This window comes from Penicillium cataractarum (assembly GCF_028827025.1).
Source record: "Penicillium cataractarum strain IBT 29864 chromosome Unknown utg000005l, whole genome shotgun sequence".
NCBI lineage: Eukaryota > Fungi > Ascomycota > Eurotiomycetes > Eurotiales > Aspergillaceae > Penicillium > Penicillium cataractarum.
The window spans coordinates 4,543,723-4,563,853 of NW_026622741.1; the positions used below are offsets into that span (position 1 = coordinate 4,543,723).

Consider the following 20,131-nt stretch of genomic DNA (forward strand, 5'->3'; position numbering starts at 1 on the left):
GACCAACCCTACTACTTCGCTCTCTCCCCACCCCCGCCACAATGAGGACGTTTACTTCGATTGCTCTGCTCGCCATTGGAGCTACTGCCCAGGTGATTGAGAGTGCTAGCTTTGGTTATGGAAAAACGTACGCTTCTGGACTTGGTTGTTTGTCCTGCTATCCTTATCAGATCTAACTGTGATCGGTAGGATCTCGCCCAATCGAGACTCAATCCCAGGCTGGAACATTGGCGGAGAAGGCCATGAGCCATCTCTTGTATGTCACTCACCCAATTCATGGTATGATAACGGCCTAATCTCCAAAATAGCTCTCCGACAAGCTCATCCTGACACCACCCTACCCTGGCAACACCCGAGGATCTGCGTGGGCCCAGACCGCGTACGTTACATACATCCAAAGACCCCTCCAGCTGAATATGTGCTAATCTTTGCACAGAATCTCTCAACAAGAATGGTCAGCCGAGTTCCAATTCCGTGCCAGCGGGCCCGATCGAGCAGGTGGTATCCTCCAATTATGGTATACGAAGGATGGACAAGCTCGGGTCGGCACCTCCAGCATCTATACTGTGGGACAATTTGACGGTTTCGCGCTTGTCATTGATACACACGGCGGCCGGGTATGTCTTTCGTGCCACCTGATACATATTTGCATGGAGCACACGCGCTAACTGAGCGTACAGGGTGGAAGCATTCGTGGATTCTTGAATGACGGAACGACAGACTACAAGAGTCACCGCAGCGTCGACAGCCTTGCTTTCGGTCACTGTGACTATGCCTACCGCAACTTGGGCCGACCCACCGTCGTGAAGGTCAAGCACACCAACTCGATCTTCGAGGTTACTGTCGATGACAAGACCTGTTTCTCGACCAACAAGGTATGAAATGTCCAGCAGTGTCTCTACATGCATAGTAGTTAACTTTGAGAAGGTCAACTTGCCTGCCGGAAATACTTTCGGCTTCACGGCTGCCACCCCCGAGAACCCGGATTCCTTCGAGGTCTTCAAGTTCCTCCTGTCATCTGCTTCTGGACAGGGACAGACCGTTCCTTCCCAGCAGGGCAGCACCCAGCAGCAGCAACAGCCCATCTCTAATCAGAACCAGCCTCCGGTTATCCGCGATACCGGCAACCCGGTCATTGATGCGGGCATTGGTGCTCAATTCGTCGACCTTCAGGGCCGCATCCAGCTCCAGAACAAGGCTACCAATACCATGATCCAGGACCTTAAGGCCCAGACTGGTAAGAACGATGCCCGCCACATTGAGATCATGCAGAAGCTGGCTTCCAAGGAGCAGGTCGCTGCCCTTGATGCCCGGCTCCAGCGCATCGAGTCTCTCCTCCAGAATATCCAGCGCGACCTGGAGGGTAAGGACTACAGCAGCCGCTTCAACCAACTCCAGGATACCCTGCGCTCATCCCACCTCAGTCTCACCGAGAATCTTCAAAGCCACTTCCTGAGTGGTAAGTTAATACACCCACGACCTCAAATCGCTCAAGTAGCTAACCTCTTCCCCAGCCATCACTGCCTCTTCTCCCCGTATGGGTTTCTTCATCTTCCTGGTCATCGCCTTCCAGGTCCTCCTCGCCACCTCATACATCATCTACAAGCGCCGTCGTGCAAACATGCCCAAGAAATTCCTCTAGGGCATTCCTCCGATTGCCGAGTCTCTTGGCATATCCATGTGTTTGGGGCGTTATCTCAAGCGAGATGATACTATACTATTCTTGCGTGTCGTTGATTATTAGCTCTGATGTCTTCTTTTTTCCCACCAAGGTGCTGGGTCTGTATGTCATTTCGGATTTGTCATGTAGAGTACGAATTTATATTGAAAACAATGACTGTAAATTTGCTTTCTGCAAATGTATTTCTGTGTTACACTTCTACTATGATATTACACGATCCAAGATGATGAAAGTGGAAAGTATCCATTGGGCCCATGCTAATGTTACACTGAGAGACTTTGAGTCTGTATGCGCCACCCTATGCTCATATCAATCTTGCGAAAACAGAAACCAGGGAAAGAAAAAAGAAAACAAGAAAACAAGAACGAAAACGAAAAGCAGAAACATCAAAATCCGGGGGCCTTGAAGAGAAGCATGAGTCCGTACGCCGCTATGTATTGCCATCAGCAATAGACATGATTTTTGTCCTGCGCTGATGCCGGGTGCGCTGAAAATGAAACAGAGAAACAAGAAGAGCAGGGGGAATTATGTTGAGAACAGGTTAGGCGGAGGAGTCATTCATGATGCTCCTTGCTTTGTTTCTCAAGGAGATTAGGCGGAGTCGGTGTGCTGGCACTTTGAAGCGCGCTCATTGCGGGTGGCAGGCTCCTCGGAGACCGCGCGCGAGCGTTTGCTCTTGCGGGTGCTTCTGGGAGTCCTTCGGGTTGGAGGAGATGAGGTGGGACGAGGCTCCAAGACAGCGGGTTCACTCGGGGCAGCACTATCATCTTTGATCGCTGGGGGAGGGACAGTATTATCATCCTTGCTGGCTGGGATAGGGGCGGCAGCAGTAACTTCTTTGTCAGCCTCATTAGACCGAAGACCGGGCTCGTTGGGTTGAGGTGTCACGGTACTGTTGTCGCCGACCGGAACGCTGGATTCGCCCTTAGCAAATCCAACAAGAGCAAGAGCAGCGTCGTACTGATCTTTGGTCGACTTGCCCGTTTGGAGGTCTTCGATAGCCTCGTTGATACTCGGGGCGATTTGCGCGGTGATCTCATCAGCAGACATGGAGCTGTTCTGCGCAAGACGCTCTTCAACCATGTTCCTAGCAAGGTTGATGCATGTATTGGCAAGACCAGTGAAGAATTCCTTCTGCTGACGAGCGTGATCATTGCGAACGGCGGAGATAAAGTCCATGATCATATCCCCGCCAGGGAGGAGGCGACGCTTCTCGCGGAAGTCATCATCAAAGGTAGTCTCGTTGACATCATCATAGGGAATGGGATCCACGTCAACTGAAGCGACCGTGTTCTTGGCACGGCGCACACGGCGCTCTTGCACCTGACCGTCAACCACTTTGGTCACGATCATATCATCAGGCGTGACATGCTTGGGGCACATCCACCCAGAGTGAGGGTTAGGGGGAATTGCGAGGGGAGGGTCAAGACAGTCTAGGTGGAAGTAGGAAGGGCAGTAGTCACAGCGGATGATCGGGCGCTCGTTATCGGAACATCGGCCACAGTGGTTGCAGAGAATCACATGGCCATTGTCGGACATCTTCAGCAGGTTGGGATCATCGTAGGCAGGAGTTGCGGGTCTCGCCCTTGGTGGCTTAGTCAGACGGGGTATGTGGGGAACCGTCTTGTAGAAGCTCTGGTTCTTCACGCTCTTGCGGTCGGCGTTGACGTACACACCCTCTCCGACGCCGGCAAAGTACTCCTTCAGCTCAGTTGGTGGGGAGTATTCCGTCTTGCGCTTCTTGTGGCGGCCATGCGCGATGGCGGTGGTGAGAGAGTTGCGGACTCCACATCGCGGGCAGTACCACTCGCCCTGCGGCGGGTTCTTGGGATTTACAGCAGGCCGAAGACATTCAAAGTGGAATGAGTTCTCACATGTGTCGCAACACAGTAGATTGCCAACCTGGTCGCACTCGTAGCAGTTGTCACTGTTGTCTGGCGGCTCACTGTAAAAAAAGAGTTAGCAAAATGGGCTCTTAATCGATCATCTAAAAGGCAACACGTACATCGAGTTCGGCATCTTTCGCCGGCTGAACTCGCCATGCCAGTCGTTCTCTCGTTCCGAGTAACACTCATTGGAAATGGTGGACTCGGCAGAGACGGTGGTGTCCAGTGACCACTCACGAGTGCGTTTCCCAAGGACCTGGGCAGGGGGAGGCAGAGCAGCAAGACGAGCAGCAGCAGCATCGGTAGTCTCAGGGGCTTCAGAGACGGTCTTTGGCTCTGGCTGCTGGCTTGGTGAGGCCTGTGCTGCCTTGTCCCGACCTCCTCGGCCCCGTCCACCACGTCCACCACGTCCACGTCCTCTGCCACCCCGTTGCACGCGGGTAGGAACCGGCTCCGGGGCGACCTCCACTGATTGAGCGATTTCTTCCACCTCAGTGGTGTCAGGGGTTGAACCCTGGGTGGAAGGCTGCTCGGTGGCAGCGCGTTGGCCTCTTCTCGGGCGAAGTGAGCTGACCTCGGGCATGGTTTCCTCAGGTTCAGGTTCGGTGTCCTTGAGGAGGCGAGCACGTTTGGCTTGCAGGGTCTGATCAAGTGAGGGGTCGGCTTCCCACTCACGGCGGCGTTTGAAAGAGTTCTCGTTCACTCGGCACGGCTTTCTGGGTCGTTTGAGTGGAGCTGTGTTGGACTTGCCACTGTTGAAAAGATCTTCGAGGCGGGGGCCGGAAGTGTCACGGTAGATGTCAGAGACTTTAAATGTTTGTCCCGTAGGTTCCATCTCAAGAGACTGGGCGGAAGACAGGCTGGAGTCGCTGCCTGAGTCTTGACGATCCAAGGCAGCAGGACGCGTCGCGATGTATGCCTTGAGCCACTCAGAGGCATCATCCATCGAATGATGCAGCATGGTCTTCAGCGCCAGCTCCAGGTTGTGATCAGTCACTTTCACACCCATATTGTAGATGAGTGACAGCTTGAAATTATCGTCCGATATGCCAGACCAGTAGTGAAGCAGGCTTACTGCCGCCTCATCATTCCCGGCCTCACGAGAATGAGAGATAGCAGTTGCCACGACCTGCTTCAGCTGGGCAACATCGTACTTGTTCGACTGGGGAGCTGGAAGAGAGTTCAAGATAGCGATGAGATCGCGGTCAAGGGGCTTTTCAATCTCACAGGCCATGGTGTCCATGACGTCTAAAGCGTGGGTAGTAAAAGGTGACTCTGGTTGCAGCAAGGATGTCTTGTCAGGAGCAGTGAGAAGATGTGTTTGAGGAGCAGTAAGAAGATGTGGTTTTGGAGTAGTGAGTGCAGGGTCGGTCGAGGTTTCGTAGACTGGGGTGTCCACAGGAGTTTGGACGGGGGAGAGAGAAGGCTTTGCGGTCTGAAGTCCGATTGCTTCGGAGATGGGGGTCGCCAGGCTGCTGTCCTGGATATCGCTCACTTCCACATCTTTCACCGAATCTTTCCCCACGGCTGCCTCCACCGAGCCCTTGAGGGCCATCAACGTCTCAACCCCGCTCAAGGCACCCTCGTCTGCCTTCATCTGCGCGTCGTCCGAAACAGCTCCATCCTCTGCCACGGGCGTGATAGGCGTCGGAGACCCCGTGATGATCGCATCGCTGACCTCGCCCGTCGCGCGCACCGTCAACTTGAACGCGCGTTTGATAGTGCTCTTGGTCGGAGGCGTGAGACCGACACTCTTATAGTCGCCCGCCGTCGGGTACTGTCCTATCGGCCGCATGGTATTGAGCAAGGCGTTCTCTTGCGGCGTGAAGTAGGAGTCGGGGTTTGCCCAGGTTGGGCGCGCGCGTGAACAAGGTGGTTCTACCCATTCAGTCTGCTCGAGTGGCTGCGCGTCGGTCTCGATTACGGGCGCATCGCCTTCCGCGGTCGATTCGGCGCGTGTCTGACGCGGGCTCTTTTTCTGAAGCTTGTTGCGCTTCGGTGTCGCGGGCTCCGCGGGTTGAGGATCTTTAGCCTGGCGGCTGCGAGATCGAGTGAAGATGCCCATCGCGGTAGGCGGAACCGCCTCTGCCGAGGATTAGCGCCAAGCTCCCCAACACCAGCCCTAACTGCGTATTTTCGTCGATCTTGCTTCGTTTTGGAAATAAATTGGGACAAATATTGTGATTTCATAAGAGGAAATAGACGCCAATAGATCACTCACGCGATGAGTTTCTTGTTGGGACTTTTCGTGGTGCGTTCTGTGTCACAGAAAGCTGTTAGTATCTTCTGATCGCAATCTGACGAGCATCAGAACGAAGCTGTGAGATCGAGATCCATCAAATTCCTCTGAGCTACGGAGTAGTAATGGGAAACAATTATGTGCTCACTCGTCTTGATCGAGGCGTCTGCATGGACACTTACCTTCCTGAAAGGTCTTGAGGATCTTCGACGTTGACAAGAGCGAGCTATTCAGCATGTGCTGAATGCGAGCATGAGGTTGTTGTTTGTGTCAAGGCAATCCGAAATATGACGAAGAGCGATGAGGTTGAAGAAGAGAAAAGAGAGAGAGAGAGAGCAAAGGAATCAGCGGGCAGTCTCAACGTGGACAGTCTATTCAGAGTCTTTGGGCGTAACTGCTTGTAGTGACCAAACACCGGGGAGAGATTCAAGAGACCGTCTTGAGCTAAGGTGAATAGCTAACTGTCGCTGGTATGACTTGCTTCGATGCTCTGGGCGAGTACGGAAATGCATGCTAGAGAGAATTATGAATCCATAGGTAATCGCTATAGCTTATATTGTACAGCATCATCTACATTTGGATCCCCCACAGGCATTGGAGAAGCATCGACAACGCCTTCATTCGGCCTGTAAATGGATCTCGTTACTTGCACAACCTTCTTGTCGTCATTCAATTAGGTTTGTCTCTGTTCAGAAGTCTGACCCTTACAACCGCAGAAAATGCCCATTTCCTCTTTCGGGAAAAATCTTTCTAACGGTTCAAGACCCTGGTGGATACCTCTTAGAACTGTCTGTTGACTTATCGTTTCAGTCATAGTGAATAAGCGCATTTTGAAGAGTAGTCGGGGGAGTATATTACGATGCAGTTGTCGAAGGAAAACACATATGGATGAGTATAGGATGTGCTGATTCGGTCTAGTTTGTCCTGCGAGTACCAACATCCTATAAGATTCATACCTGTCTGGTAAGAAATGACAACATGCCATATACGTTCCAGACTGCTTGACTTGTATATCATTCACCTCATATCGAGGTCATCAGCAGGCATCGCCGGTACTGTTCTCCACCACATGTAGACACCACCTGGTTTATACTGTGTGAAATTTTTCTTTAGATGGCAGGAAATTCATATAGCCCACAATGGGATGATTCGTCATTGGATATCTTTTTTAGCTTTTGAGAGATCTTGCATACTCAAACGTGGAGCAGTGGTCAACATTGAGAATGGATGTAGACCACACTGACTCCCGACAACGGTAATCGTGTGGGGGTGCATTTACTCCTCGCCACCGGTGGTCTTCTTCTTCTTGTTCTTGTTCTTCTTGTTGCCAGTGGAGCGGGCAAGGGGCTGCTCAAGGATCTTGAGGATCTCCTCGTCCTCGATCTTCTTGTCGGACTTGTACTGCTCCAGGTCAACGTTGGGAGCGGCAAGCTTGGTGATACCGTTCTTGGTGATGGCTGCGTGCAAACATTAGCGAATGTCACTTCTATCAGACGAATTATGAGAGTAGACGAGCTGGATACTTACCAATGGTAGAGAGGAGACGCGAGACAGCGGCACCCTCGGCGTCACCAGCGGGCTCGTACTGGCGCAGGACACCGTTACGGACACACTCGACAACACCGACCTTGGCGGCCTTCTCGTCCTCAAGCTGGCGCAAGCTGAAGGGGAAAGTACCGAACTTCTTGACGACCTCGGAAAGAGTTTGGCGAGAGCTGGGGCGCTTCAGGATGTAGGTGGTGGTGGTACGGCGGTGCAGGGTAGCACGGTGGTCGAGGTTCTTGACCTTGCCGGAACCCAAGCTGAGGCCGACCTCAACACCCCAAACCTCACCAACCTCGGGGACACCATCGCCACGGACACCGTCACCGGGGGACAGGATGATCTTCTTGGTGCCCTCAATCTCGTTGCGATCAAACAGCCAGCTGGTGGTGTTCTCGACAATCTTGCACTCGTAGGCCTTGGCAACCTTCTCCAGCAGGGAAGAGATCTGAGCCTGGGTAGGGGGGCGCTGAGCGGTGGCCTTGGCCTTCTCCTCGTCGGTACCCTGGGCGAGCAGACCCTGGGGAACCATCAGGCGCAGGAGGAGCTCGTTGGCGTAGTGGGTAGCGAGGATAAGGTCAGCCTCGCGGCCAGTGACAACCTCCTTGGCGGAGTCCTTCTTGGGAACGACAAGCATGTCGCAGACAATGGTACCGAATCCATCGATCTGGGCACCGAGCTGGATCTTGACGACCTCACCGGCCTTCAGGGTAGTCTCGGCCTCAGCGGCATCGGACACCAGAGGGGTGTAGGGAGTCACATAGGAGTTAGGAGAGACGGTAGTGGGGTGAGAGATACCTTGAGGAGTTTGTATTAGCATAGGCAGTTAAAGAATAGGTTTTCCGTGGCGGTGTAATTTACCCTTGGCGATCTTCTTGCCCTTGTAGACCTTGGCGATCTCCTCGTCGAGGAGCTGGTCACCCTTCTGGCAGATCTCGACAATCTTCTCGCCCTCAAGACACAGAGCTATATACCTCACATTAGATCAAATGAATCAAATTGGGAGGAACAGTGCAAGGAGCACATACCAGTGACGGCCTCAAGCACTTTGTGCGAAATCTGAGCAGCGGTCTTGTACTTGGTCAAGGTGTCAGGGTTGTTGAGGGTGTAGTCTAAATAAAACAGAAGGCGCGATTAGTCTTCTGAGTGCAATGAATGCTATCTTGTCAAAGATAGTAGTTTCGTTATGGGCTATGCCTCGACGAAGCTCTGAACGAATGACCGGCAACCGACGCCCACAAAACGTCAGAGCTTTCGCGGAAAGCAACCTCGAGCATGTTTTCACATACCAACCTCGGGCGCTTGGGTAGTATCCGCCATTGTGAAATAGATCGAGCTCACGGAAGGAGCAAGGAAAGTAATGCAAGTAGATTCGGGGCAGCAAATGCTAAATCCGCGGAGAGCTGAGGAGAAATGGAGATCAAGAGTAAGTCGTGTGCAGCGAACGAGAGGGCGTTTTGCGGTGGTCGTGGTGGGGGTAAATTCCCGCCTGACGATTCAGGCTGTGCACGTCTAGGGTTACGGCCGGCAAAGACGTCATGGCTCAGCCCCCGGCCTCCAGTAGATCGCATTGTTGCATTGAACCCCCGCAGAAACCGTATACTGAGGAGTTTATTCGAGGCCGTGGACTCGTACACTGTTCATTTTTCGAGGTCTCGTGAGCTCTATGCATGCAGGGATCCTCCGTTTGTCTCTCCAATCACCCCCTCCTTCTCCTCTTTTGGTCCCAATGTCTTTTTCCCCTCTCTTTTTACCGTACATTCAATCAAGGCTTCGCTTGCAGAATCTTAGTGTGGCTTTCATTTCCACCATCGCGAGTAACGACGGCTTAGGATGAGATCCACTCCAGAGCTTCCACTCCGTGTGTTGACCCATAACATCCGATATGCTACTAGCTCTCCCTTCAAGGGGGAAGTTCCCTGGGACCAGCGCAAGCAGCTATTACTGAACGAGCTCGAGTATCACACGCGTCATGTCAGTGATGCGTTTATCTGTCTTCAGGAGGTTCTTCATAGACAGTTGGAAGATATCCTGGCGGGACTAAACCCCAAGGCGAAATCTCCGTCTCCAGAGTGGGCATACATTGGAGTCGGTCGAGACGACGGACATCAGGCTGGCGAATATTCACCCATCTTCTATCGACCATCAGTTTGGGAACTCCTAGATTGGGAGACAGTGTGGCTATCGAAGACTCCCTCCAAGCCATCCAAGAGCTGGGATGCGGCCTCCATTCGCATTGTCACCATCGGCGTTTTCACTCACCTTGCAAGCGGCAATACGGTCCTCGCTATGAGTACGCATCTAGATGACCAGGGATCTCGATCCCGCTTGGAAGCTGCACGAATAATTCGAGCGAAGATCCAGGAGTATCGAAAGGGCAAGTTTGGGACCTTGATTGGAGGCACCTTCCTAGCGGGTGATTTGAACAGTCAGGAAGACCAAGAAGCTTACTCGGACTTCACCGGATCTGGTGATATGCACGATACCTTCAAACTGGTTGATGCTTCACGGCGATATGGGAATCATAATACCTTCACGGGCTTTGGGTATGAAAAAGAGCCACCCTCGCGGATTGACTATGTCCTCCTCGGTTCCAAAGGCAACCAGACCTGGAAGGTGGACGGTTACTCTGTGATGGCCAACAGGTTCGATGATGGGGTATTCAATTCAGACCATTGTGCGGTTATTGCTGATCTTAGACTTGTAGGCTAGTAGTTGGAATGATTAATGTATTTCTCTCCCAGATGCTTTCATGGATCTTTTGCAACCACCAGGCCAAGATCCGATCTCCGGCCTTATAAACAAGGCACCCACAACCAGCCTTCTCGGACCGTGATCACATGACCCCACATGCCAGGCTTGAGCCAAAGCTGGCGCAGCGACCTAACCAGCATAAAACAGCAGGCTAGAAAGTTTATGATAATTGTAAAACTTCATCTAGTATACCTAATATCTTCAACCCGTAATTTCTGTCTGTTGTGGCCGTGATAGAGGGTCACCGAGGCTTTTGCCTTTGCCCGGGAGCGGACATCTCGTAACTCCTCCTTCTCTCCTTTGAACTTCTCTCACCACCCGCGCGCCCCAAGGAACCGCCAACCTCAAGCGTATCAGCGCCAACCGATCCCCACAGGAGAAACCACCTAGTCTTCTCTTTGAGCTTGAAGTTGTCGGTTCTCCGATCATTTCTCTCCAGTCCGCTTAGTCTTCGTTGGACCCTGCTAGGTCGCTGGCGTGGCAGAGAGCGCAACCGGCCTCCACAGACCCCCTTCCGCTGCGGTATGCTGATTCCCTACCCATTGATTGATTTCCAACCGTGGTCGCCTCATATCAATTCCATCCCTCCGATATCCCATCAATTACGCGCAGTTCATGCTCGTCATCCCGGTGGTTGGTCCGCGGACCTGCGCCTGTCGCGACACGTCCATCGATCGGCATCACACATGACGAGCGTGGCTGCGTGGTCGCTCATGATGGACATGGAACAACTGAGCGAACCCTTTGGAATAATTTAACTGACGCAAATGCAATCACTTTCCAGATATCGGTTAATGATGCTGCCTTAATTGTCTTGGCTTTTATCCCTATCGCGTCGAGTGCTACACCCTAACCGATCACCTCGAGCGGAAACCCAACGTTCGAACCCTTTCACCCGATTGTCGGTCATGCCCTCCCCTGAACTGGCTGGTGGCTTCAACTCCTTAGACCAGTCTTCCGTTGGTTCTCAGTCGGGCATGCAAAACGGTTCCGGCGCGTCTGACATGGGACCAGGAGGTGTAGACTCTCTGGATAACGGCACGACCCAGCCCATTAACGGACCTTCATCGAATTTCATTTCCGAAGGAAAGCAGAACGCACAAGCTAAGATGGTGGTATCGGGAGGAGAGTCTGCGAATGAGCCTAATGGCACCCACCAGTCGAACGGTACAAATGGCTCTGCGCAAAGTAGGAAACGGTCGCGCGATGGATCCGTCATTCAATCTAGCGACATTTCTGGGACACTGACCGTTCGGACGCGTGAGACGCCCGTCGACAAGATTCTGCTCGATCAATATGTCAATCGCGAATTTCAATACTCCGCGGCCGTCGCCTGGGAGAATCCAGCTCAAGAGTTACAGCAACAGAAGCGATCAGAGCGAGACTTCTATCTGGCCGTGCGTCGCGAAACTCAAGGCAACCCAGCTGCTTTATTTGGAGTGGGATACGAAGGATTTGGAAACCCGCGAAGCGACCTTCGGAATCAACCTCCCCAACTATTGTACCCGGCTCATAGACGTCGGCCTGGGAACCGCAAAACTCGAGAACTACGAGTTTCAAGGCGGGATATGAAGATTCAAAACGAGCAGATTGAAGATCTCGTACCTATCCGCCTTGACATTGATTGGGAAAAGATCAAGATTCGAGATACTTTCACTTGGAATCTCCATGACCGCGTCGTGTCGCCGGATTTGTTTGCTGAGAAATTGGTGGAGGATCTGGGACTTTCCTTGGAAACGTCCGCTCCGTTGATGCGTATGATTTCGCAGAGCATTCAGGAGCAGATTATGGACTATTATCCCCAGATCTACATGCAAGAAGAGCCTCTTGACCCCCAGCAACCATACACAGCGCATCGGAACGATGAGATGCGTATCCTGATCAAACTGAATATCACTATCGGCCAACACACGCTCATCGACCAATTCGAGTGGGACATCAACGACCCGCAAAATTCACCAGAGGAATTCGCCTTGCGCTTGACGGACGATCTGTCGCTGTCGGGAGAATTTACTACGGCCATTGCCCACTCCATACGCGAGCAATCTCAATTGTTCACCAAGTCCCTCTACATTGTCAGCCACCCCTTCGATGGCCGCCCCATCGAGGACCCCGACCTCAGCACATCCTTCCTCCCAACTCCCGTGGCTTCTGCATTCCGCCCCTTCCAGGCAGCCAAGGAGCACACACCATACCTCTACGAACTGAACGAGGCCGACCTCGAGCGCACCGAAATCTCGATTTCGCGAGAGCAACGCCGCCAGAAGCGATCTATCAACCGTCGTGGTGGCCCAGCTCTACCAGACCTCAAAGACCGGCAACGTACTATTCGTACCCTCATTGTTTCCTCTGTTATTCCCAACTCCGCACAATCGTTCGAAGAGAGCAACGTTATCAAGCGTTCCGGCTCTAGCCGCCGTCGTGGATTGGCCGGAACCCGTGGTGACGACGAGTCTGATGACTTTGAAAGTGACGACTCGGACGAAGGCTCACCGGCCATCGGGCCCCATCTTTCACAAGGCACTGCTCGCACAAGAGGTATGAGAGGCGCGGCCACAGCGGCCCACGCAGCCCTGCGCGCTAGCTTGGGGCAGTCGGCCACACCCGAACCCATCATGCAGGAGCCCACCCGAGCATCTTCACGGCGTCAACAACAACTGCGAGAAGAAAGTTTGGAAGAGCCTGACAAACTGGTCGTGAAGCTCAAGATTCCACGAGATAAATTGGCAGATCTCCGAAGCGGAAAACGGATTTTCGACCCGTCCACGCAGGCTGGCGCCATGGCACCTCCCTCCGACAAACAGAACCGACATCATCATCCCCCACGACCCCAGCAGACCGGAGCCGTCGACGCACCGAACCCGCCCCAGCAGGGGGTCCCAGGAGTGAGTGAATTCTGAAATGTCGTTGGAAAACCCGTGGGGTTTCGCTGACTCGTACACATTTTCAGCCCCCTCCACCTAGCTGGCTTCAGGCTGGCCTGACCAAGCTTAAGCAATCCCATCCTAATGACTCATTTGAAGGGGTGATGCGTTATTCCGCTGTGGATACAGAGACTCTTGCGCCTGTCTCCAACCCAACCAACCTGCAAGCTGGCCAGAAGATCAAATATCAATATTTGCCCCGTATTCGCTGTCATGACTGCCCTGGAAAGCTCTACACCCCCGGCCCCGGCATGACGGTGGACAACTTTGAAGTTCACCTGCGCAACCGCCAACACAAGGAACGTGTCGAAGAACGAATCAACAAAACTGGCAGTCTACCGGTCACCCCTGACATGGGTGGCAGCGCCGGTGCTAGCCCAGCGCCGGGAGCAGCGACCTCTGCCTGTGCCAGTCCGGCCTTGGGTGCTTCTCCTTCTCATGCTACAGGGCCACAGCCATAAGTCATATGTTTCTCTTGATGAAGTTATGCCAACGGCGTCTCGAGTGTGTGGTATCTTCCGAACTGGACTCTTCTGACTTCAAATGTCCTGTATTCTTTCCCATTGTTTTCATGGTCATCTCACTCGACGTGCCTACTCTACCCCTTCAAATGTTTTCAACTGGTTTAAAGAACATTATGTACCAGCGTTTTCTCTCTCATCCGTCTCCTTTTCTTGAGTTGTATAGGATCTTATTTTTGAGTCTGCAGAGGCAGAGCGAATTAACTGATGGTCTTTTCTGCTTGTTTTGGATGACGCTAGATGGCCTCTGTACCTTTGTGTTTTGCTTTGAAGTCGTGTCATACGTTCTGCACCGCAGTAGAATCCCTTGTAAATATGCACAGCAATTCCCTTCAAATACTCCATTGAGCATGTCGGGCCCTCTTGTCGAATCTCGTGTTCCCTTTACCGGACGCTCCGTGCTCTCGCTAGCCCCAAAGTGGCAGCTCACGTCAGCCTCAGCTGAGCGACTGCAGCCCCCGCATGTGGATATCACGGCCCAATGGGTTGCGGAGGCTTCTTGGCGGATTATTTGTTTATAATTACACGGGTTACCCCAGGTGATTGGGATGGAGCGGAGATAATTCTTCTATACTGGGTCGCAAATCGTGCAATATGGGTGAAAAGGATAGCCCTACATCCATCTCCGAGATTTGGGAGACTGCACGACGGGAGTTCGAGCGATTGACCGGCAAACAACTTCAGCCGACTTCGGCCGCTTCATTGCAACACATTCGCGACACGATCGAAGCCTCTCGTTCATCCAAAGACCCCGATGTTGACAAGGCAAAGCAAGCCGGCCTACGGATTATAAAATGCATACAGCTACTTGGTGGAGTGGCCTCTCAGGCCGCGTCGCTGGTAAAATTGCCCTCTTTCACGTATGTATACGCGGGGCGCTAAGGTTCATGAATTAGGTCTTTCCTCCGGCAGGTGTCTGCTTCAGCGCTTTATCTTTTCTCCTTGACATTCCGCCGAAGCTTCATGGCTTCCATGCTGCCGTCGATGGCATCTTCATCGAAGTTGAGCCCACACTAGTGCAATTCGAAATGTATCGAGATATCGAGAGCAAGGACGTAGTCCACCCCGACATGGTCTTGGCCATCAACAAGGTCATGATCAGCTTCGTGACTCTCTGTGCCCACTGCATTAATTTCAGAGATGGCGGCTTCCTAGTCCGACTCAAGGCCAACTTGAAAAAGGCCATGTTTGACGAGGCGGCAATTCAAGGCGAGCTCGCGCACTTCAAGAGCTTGATTCAAACCCAGAAGATCATTGAAGGCACCTGGACTATCCAGCAGGTCATCGAAACCAAGCGATCATTACTTCTGGTCAAAGATGATACCGAAAAGATTATAAAGTCTACGGACGACATTAAGGACAAGGTCGGGAATCTGTCCGCAGAACAACAGAAGCGTCGAACCGAGCAGACGACCAAGAATCACCTCGAGAAAATTCGAAATACCCTTGGAATCTCAGAAAACGAAGTCACAAGCGCAATCAACGTCTGTGACAACTTGTGGAAGAGTACCGTCAAGGGAAGTGGAGAATGGTTGAACCAAATGGATGAGTACGTGAATTGGGTCAAGAAGGATCCTCCAGAGACCAGTCCTTTGCTGCTCTTGACTGGTGAAGGTGGCTCCGGAAAGTCAGTTCTTGCATCAGTTGTCTATAAAAATCTTGACAAACGGTCATCTTCTTTGACTCAGGAGACAGGGCGTACACTGGTCCAAAGCGATGGACGCACGCTGGTCGCATATTATGCGTTTGCCCCCACAGGCAAGATCGACGACGACAAAACACCTGCCGAAACAGCACTCAAGTCTCTGTGTATCCAATTTGCTCTACAGGATGCTGCATATGCAAAGCACCTAGCCGAGAGCTTCAAGGACAATACGGATGGGGCTAAGGACGGATCAGATACTGTCAAAGAGCAAGCCAAAGATGCGAAATACTTCCGTGATGCAGACTGCCAACAACTCTGGACTGATTTGAGACTTGGAGCTCCTACACAAACTGCAACACATTTTTTGCTGCTTGATGGGATTGACAACCTCCCAGCCAATAAGCTTCAGGAACTCGGGAGTATCTTCCAAGGATTTAGTGAGGTACAGGCCGCAGAGCCTCGCAAGGAAACACGCAATGGAGCCAGAGTGCTTGTGTGCGGAAGCCTACAGAAGCTGGAAAATCTGGGAGAAGCACCAGGTGGAGGATTACAATTTCCCACAATTGATGTTGGGTCTTGCAACGGGGATGATATCGACAAATACATTGAGCGGGAACTGCAAAACTCGGATCTATTCCAAGCAGCCAATGCGCAGAATCGACGGCTCAAAGAGGACGTGCAGACCGCACTTAAGACACGAGCGGAAGGCTCTTTTACCCAAGTGCGAAGCGACATTGGCATGGTCAAGGGTATTGTAGAGTCTGAGATGACAGAGGACGATCTGAAGAAAGCTTTGAGCGCAACCAAGAAGAACGCAAAGGCTACAGTTACCGACGATATTGCATCGTTGGAGGCTCTGCCTAACAACCAAAAGCTTATCGACGAGGTGAACGAACTGCTCCTCTGGGTCGATCTTGGGCCTTACTATTACAGTGTCGAGGAACTCGAGGGAATCCTCTTCCTTCGATTTGAAGCGACTTCTCTCAAGTCTCTGCGAGAGAAGCTTCAGGGAACCTACACAAAGCTTTTCATTATTGATTCGGACGGAGAGGTCTTGCTACAAGACCATGTCAAAGACTATGTCAAGCTCGAGGATCGAGCCGAGAAGCGAGCCTCCAACGAACGAACAATCAGCATCAACATTACAATCACCAATGCTGATTCGGAAAGCATTCAGCGCTTCTTCTGGGACCTGGGCCGATTTGGGGCTGTCGATCAGTTCAAGTTCGCCCCAACTGGCATATCCGCTGATTCTTCTTCCGGCTTTGGTCCCACTCAGAAGAAACGTATTGGTATCAACGACACCGACTCCCATATGATCATGCTCAAGTCTGTGTTCTCACTCATTTTCAATCCACCAAATGAGACGACAGAGCTTGTGGGACCCAAACTTTTGGCCGGTCTAACGTCTCATCTGGACAAGTTGCGCGTTGCAACGGAGGCTGATGAGTTGAGCGCCGAGGAGAGACGTTTCATTGCCAGGAACGTCCTCGATATCTTCTATGATCCTGAGCACCTTGAAAATCATTGGAAGAGCACTGAGCTGCTTGGTTGGATGGAGAATCAATCCGAAATGGACTACATCTGGGGTTGGCTTAAGGACCCTGTAGCCATCAGCAAGCTCGAAGCACCAAAGGCAGAGTGGCTCGCTGCTGCAACTGATGATTGGAATCCAACGAGGAAATTGTTGACCCCATTCATGAAAATGCTTGCCCGTCGATGGTTACAGGACAGAGAATGGCAGCCCCTCCGGCCATGTGCTACAATTTTGAATGCACTGATAATGGTATGTTCTATTTTCGACAATTAATAATCCAGCGTCTACCGTATTTGAGCTAACCTGCTTTCTACACTCAAGACTTCAGAAGACAACCGAGGTCTCTCCGATGCTGTCAACGTGGAGAATGACGCATATATGTCTATCAAACGCGACGAACTCGATCAAATCCGCCCCTTGCTGATTGAGAAAGCGTCCAACTGGAGCAAAGCTGCTCTTGAAATTGAAGAGACCGACTTCGTGTGGCATGTTCGACTTGGAGAGACCTATAATGGGTGCCAACAACCAGAGAAAGCCCGTGAAGAATATGGAAAAGTAAGATCCCTTTGCATAGATCTCCAAGCAGGCTCTTCGGTCCAGTCAGTGCTAACATTATGCTAGGCCGCCAAAATACTTCATGATAGCGAAGCATCCGGAAGTGAGATTGAGAAGAACGAGCTTCGTGATATCTTCCTCCAAATGGGGCGATTGTCTTCGGGTGATGAAGAGCTTGAGTACTACGAGAAGGCTCGTGAGCTTGATCCCGAGAACATCGAGACTCGGTATCGCATTCTCAAAAACCGCATTTCCAATTGCACGGCCGACGGACAGGCAGCCGTGGTTCGGGAGGCACTCACCACCGAAGATGGATTACACCCAGACCTCTTGGAGCCTATTCTGGGGCTGGTCATTGATGACTACAAAGTTGAAGTTGACAATGAATTCCCCATATTCACGATCTTCAACGCAGTTATCTCCGGCGCATCGCTCATTCCGGAATGCTGGCCAGAGCTACTTCAATGCATGGATAGAGCAATTGAAAGGGCGGAGAGTGAAAGCAGTCCCGACGATCTTGCGATTCTGCATCTGCATAAGGGTATTGCGGCTTCCCTTTGTGGCGAGGACTACGCGTCGACGAAATCTGAAGTGGAGCACTGGCAGGAGTGCTGGGCAGTTGCACGCGACAATGGCTACGTGAAACCGACTAGCACTGCCACTGCACTTCTGGTCGGTGAAAACAGTGATACCAGAAGTCTTTCCAGCTATCTCTTGATTCTCGTTGGCGATATACTCAGCAAGTATCACTTTGACCAGACATGCCTCTTAATGGATGGAGACGAACAGTCCTACCAGAGCCAGATCACAGAACTTGTGAAAATTGCCACGGATCAAGTACCAGATGGAATGTCAGGCTGGACAAAAGCCAAATGCTACCTTGCTTCTCAATACGTATTGTGTGATCAGGTCGCCCAGGCCCAGGCACTCTTCCGATGGGACATGGCGGTCGTGTTCAACATTCTCACGGATGATGATTCAGGCAATGACTGGGTGGGCTACAGCAAGCTTGCCCATCTCTTGACCCACGTTGGTGACTATGCAAACGCCGGAGTAGCCTACAAGCTCATTCCCAGCGCGTTCCTGAACCAAGAGATCCTAACAGAACTTTTGAATATCGGCGATGAAGCCGCAGCCGCGGCAGCAACCAAGCAAATCACCGACTTCTATGCTTCCAACTGCTCAGAAGGCGAAATCCCCCTGAACCAGGTGACCACACTCCAGAGCGAGGTTACCAGACTCTCCGAGCAAGCAACCGACGAGGACTCTCAGCACTGGAAGGAGATTGCCCGCATTCTGAAGGAATTCAACGATGTCCTGCAGCTGGAATGGTACATCCAATGCGACAGCTGCCAGGCGCACTGCGGCTTCGACGAGTCCTACTGGGCCTGTGGATTCTGTTTCTGCACACACTTCTGCGAGAGCTGTTACCAGAAGATCTCTGATAAGGAGAAGACATCTAAAGAACGGCGTAACTTGCTCGTGTGTAGCGAGACGCACAACTGGTTCCGCCTGCCCGTCTGGGACGCAAAGAGGTTTGCGTGGGCATGCCGTGGTAAACTTCCGGCTGTTGAGAGGGATGGTGAGATTGTGATCTCGACGGAGGGTGAAGCCATTACTGTGAGGAAGTGGTTGGGATACCTGTGTGGTAAATGGGAATTGAATAAGGAAGACTGGGAGTTTGAATGAGGATGGCAGTGTTGATATAGTGGACGCTGTGAATACTATTGCTAGTTTGCTACTCTTCCTACTGTTCTGAGTAATGTGTGTACATATAAACTTCATCTGTTCAGAACTGGAATATTGCGAGGGCACATGAAAGACCAGACTTGTTATGATTGAAAATAAATATGAGTCCGCTAGAGGAGTGGAGACGCTGGTGTAACAGAATTGGGTATACTGCTTACCTTCCCAAACCTCGTTCTTGTATCTTATAGAATACACAGAGTTCGTGCCATAATATACAGCCATAGATTGAAGTCCTACTCTATCTATATCCACCGGGGTAGAGCCGTGTCTGCAGAGAGTGAAGCTCCTGTACGGAAGTGGCTGCAATGTATTGAATTAGTAGATTGAATTGGTAGATTGAATTGGTAGATTGATTTGGTAGATTGAATTGGTAGATTGAATTGGTAGATTGAATTGGTAGATTGAATTGGTAGATTGAATTGGTAGATTGATTTGGTAGATTGATTTGGTAGATTAGTAGATAGATTGGTTGATTTAATTGATGATATTATATGGCTAATCAGGTGATAAAAACTGGCAGAGAAATAGTGGGGCTTGTATAGGGGGGTGAATTATTTCTTGGTGGTGAAAGAGAGGTCGCGAGGTTATAGGGGCAAATAAAGTTGAGTTTGACCAAGGGGCGGAGGCGCTGGAGTAGCGGGAGTGCCCCGGTGCTGGAACGGGCCTATGTCCAATAAGAGTCTGTGCCCCGCCTTGTCATTGGGCCCACCAAACGTACTACCTTCCCGGTAAATCCAACCCTTTTTTATGTCACGTGGTCATAGGATCGTCCCTCCCTCGGGTCGCGCTTTTTTTTGCCGCGCGCCTAAATTCGAAGAGTGAATTCTAAAAGTGAACTTCACTACGTGAAAGTGCCCCAAGTCCATCTTAGCTAACTAGCCAGTAGCACCGGCGTCTGGCAAACCTTGTGACATCTCACGCCCCTCCTCCTCCTCCTCCTCATCATCATCTCTACTATTCTCTACTATTGTAAACCGGATACCAGTAACACATGGATGAATCTGAACTAGATACATAGATATGAATGATATTGACTGTAATAGTAAATAGCAGACGCAAGAACTCATGAAAAGAACGGGATAAATTCAGCTGGCTGAT

The 20,131-nt window shown here is 51.6% G+C and overlaps 6 protein-coding genes across 6 annotated transcripts; 4 read left to right on the forward strand and 2 right to left on the reverse strand.

Moving 5' to 3' along the window:
- Nucleotides 1-41: 41 nt before the first annotated feature.
- On the forward strand, nt 42-1,642 carry N7496_007336 (uncharacterized protein; the record flags this gene model as incomplete). Its single annotated transcript, XM_056700265.1, has 7 exons — nt 42-127; nt 190-256; nt 309-379; nt 437-617; nt 681-875; nt 928-1,459; nt 1,515-1,642. 7 exons carry the CDS (start codon nt 42-44, stop codon nt 1,640-1,642), a joined length of 1,260 nt encoding a protein of 419 aa, XP_056555678.1.
- A 630-nt stretch (nt 1,643-2,272) lies between these two features.
- Nucleotides 2,273-5,632, reverse strand: N7496_007337 (putative PHD finger domain protein; the record flags this gene model as incomplete). Its single annotated transcript, XM_056700266.1, has 2 exons — nt 2,273-3,626; nt 3,687-5,632. 2 exons carry the CDS (start codon nt 5,630-5,632, stop codon nt 2,273-2,275), a joined length of 3,300 nt encoding a protein of 1,099 aa, XP_056555679.1.
- A 1,449-nt stretch (nt 5,633-7,081) lies between these two features.
- On the reverse strand, nt 7,082-8,689 carry N7496_007338 (curved DNA-binding protein (42 kDa protein); the record flags this gene model as incomplete). The annotated part of the gene is made up of 5 exons (XM_056700267.1): nt 8,638-8,689; nt 8,377-8,460; nt 8,210-8,314; nt 7,334-8,146; nt 7,082-7,263 (listed from the first exon to the last, which is right to left on the reverse strand). The coding sequence occupies exons 1-5, from the start codon at nt 8,666-8,668 to the stop codon at nt 7,082-7,084; spliced, it is 1,215 nt and encodes a 404-aa protein (XP_056555680.1). The 5' UTR covers nt 8,669-8,689.
- A 492-nt stretch (nt 8,690-9,181) lies between these two features.
- N7496_007339 (endonuclease/exonuclease/phosphatase family protein) lies at nt 9,182-10,060 on the forward strand (the record flags this gene model as incomplete). The annotated part of the gene is made up of 1 exon (XM_056700268.1): nt 9,182-10,060. One exon carries the CDS (start codon nt 9,182-9,184, stop codon nt 10,058-10,060), a length of 879 nt encoding a protein of 292 aa, XP_056555681.1.
- Nucleotides 10,061-11,010: 950 nt separating this feature from the next.
- N7496_007340 (SWI/SNF chromatin-remodeling complex subunit SNF5) lies at nt 11,011-13,487 on the forward strand (the record flags this gene model as incomplete). Its single annotated transcript, XM_056700269.1, has 2 exons — nt 11,011-12,987; nt 13,053-13,487. The coding sequence occupies 2 exons, from the start codon at nt 11,011-11,013 to the stop codon at nt 13,485-13,487; spliced, it is 2,412 nt and encodes an 803-aa protein (XP_056555682.1).
- Nucleotides 13,488-14,141: 654 nt separating this feature from the next.
- Nucleotides 14,142-18,973, forward strand: N7496_007341 (uncharacterized protein; the record flags this gene model as incomplete). Its single annotated transcript, XM_056700270.1, has 4 exons — nt 14,142-14,387; nt 14,444-16,978; nt 17,051-17,284; nt 17,351-18,973. 4 exons carry the CDS (start codon nt 14,142-14,144, stop codon nt 18,971-18,973), a joined length of 4,638 nt encoding a protein of 1,545 aa, XP_056555683.1.
- Between the last annotated feature and the right edge of the window lie 1,158 nt (nt 18,974-20,131).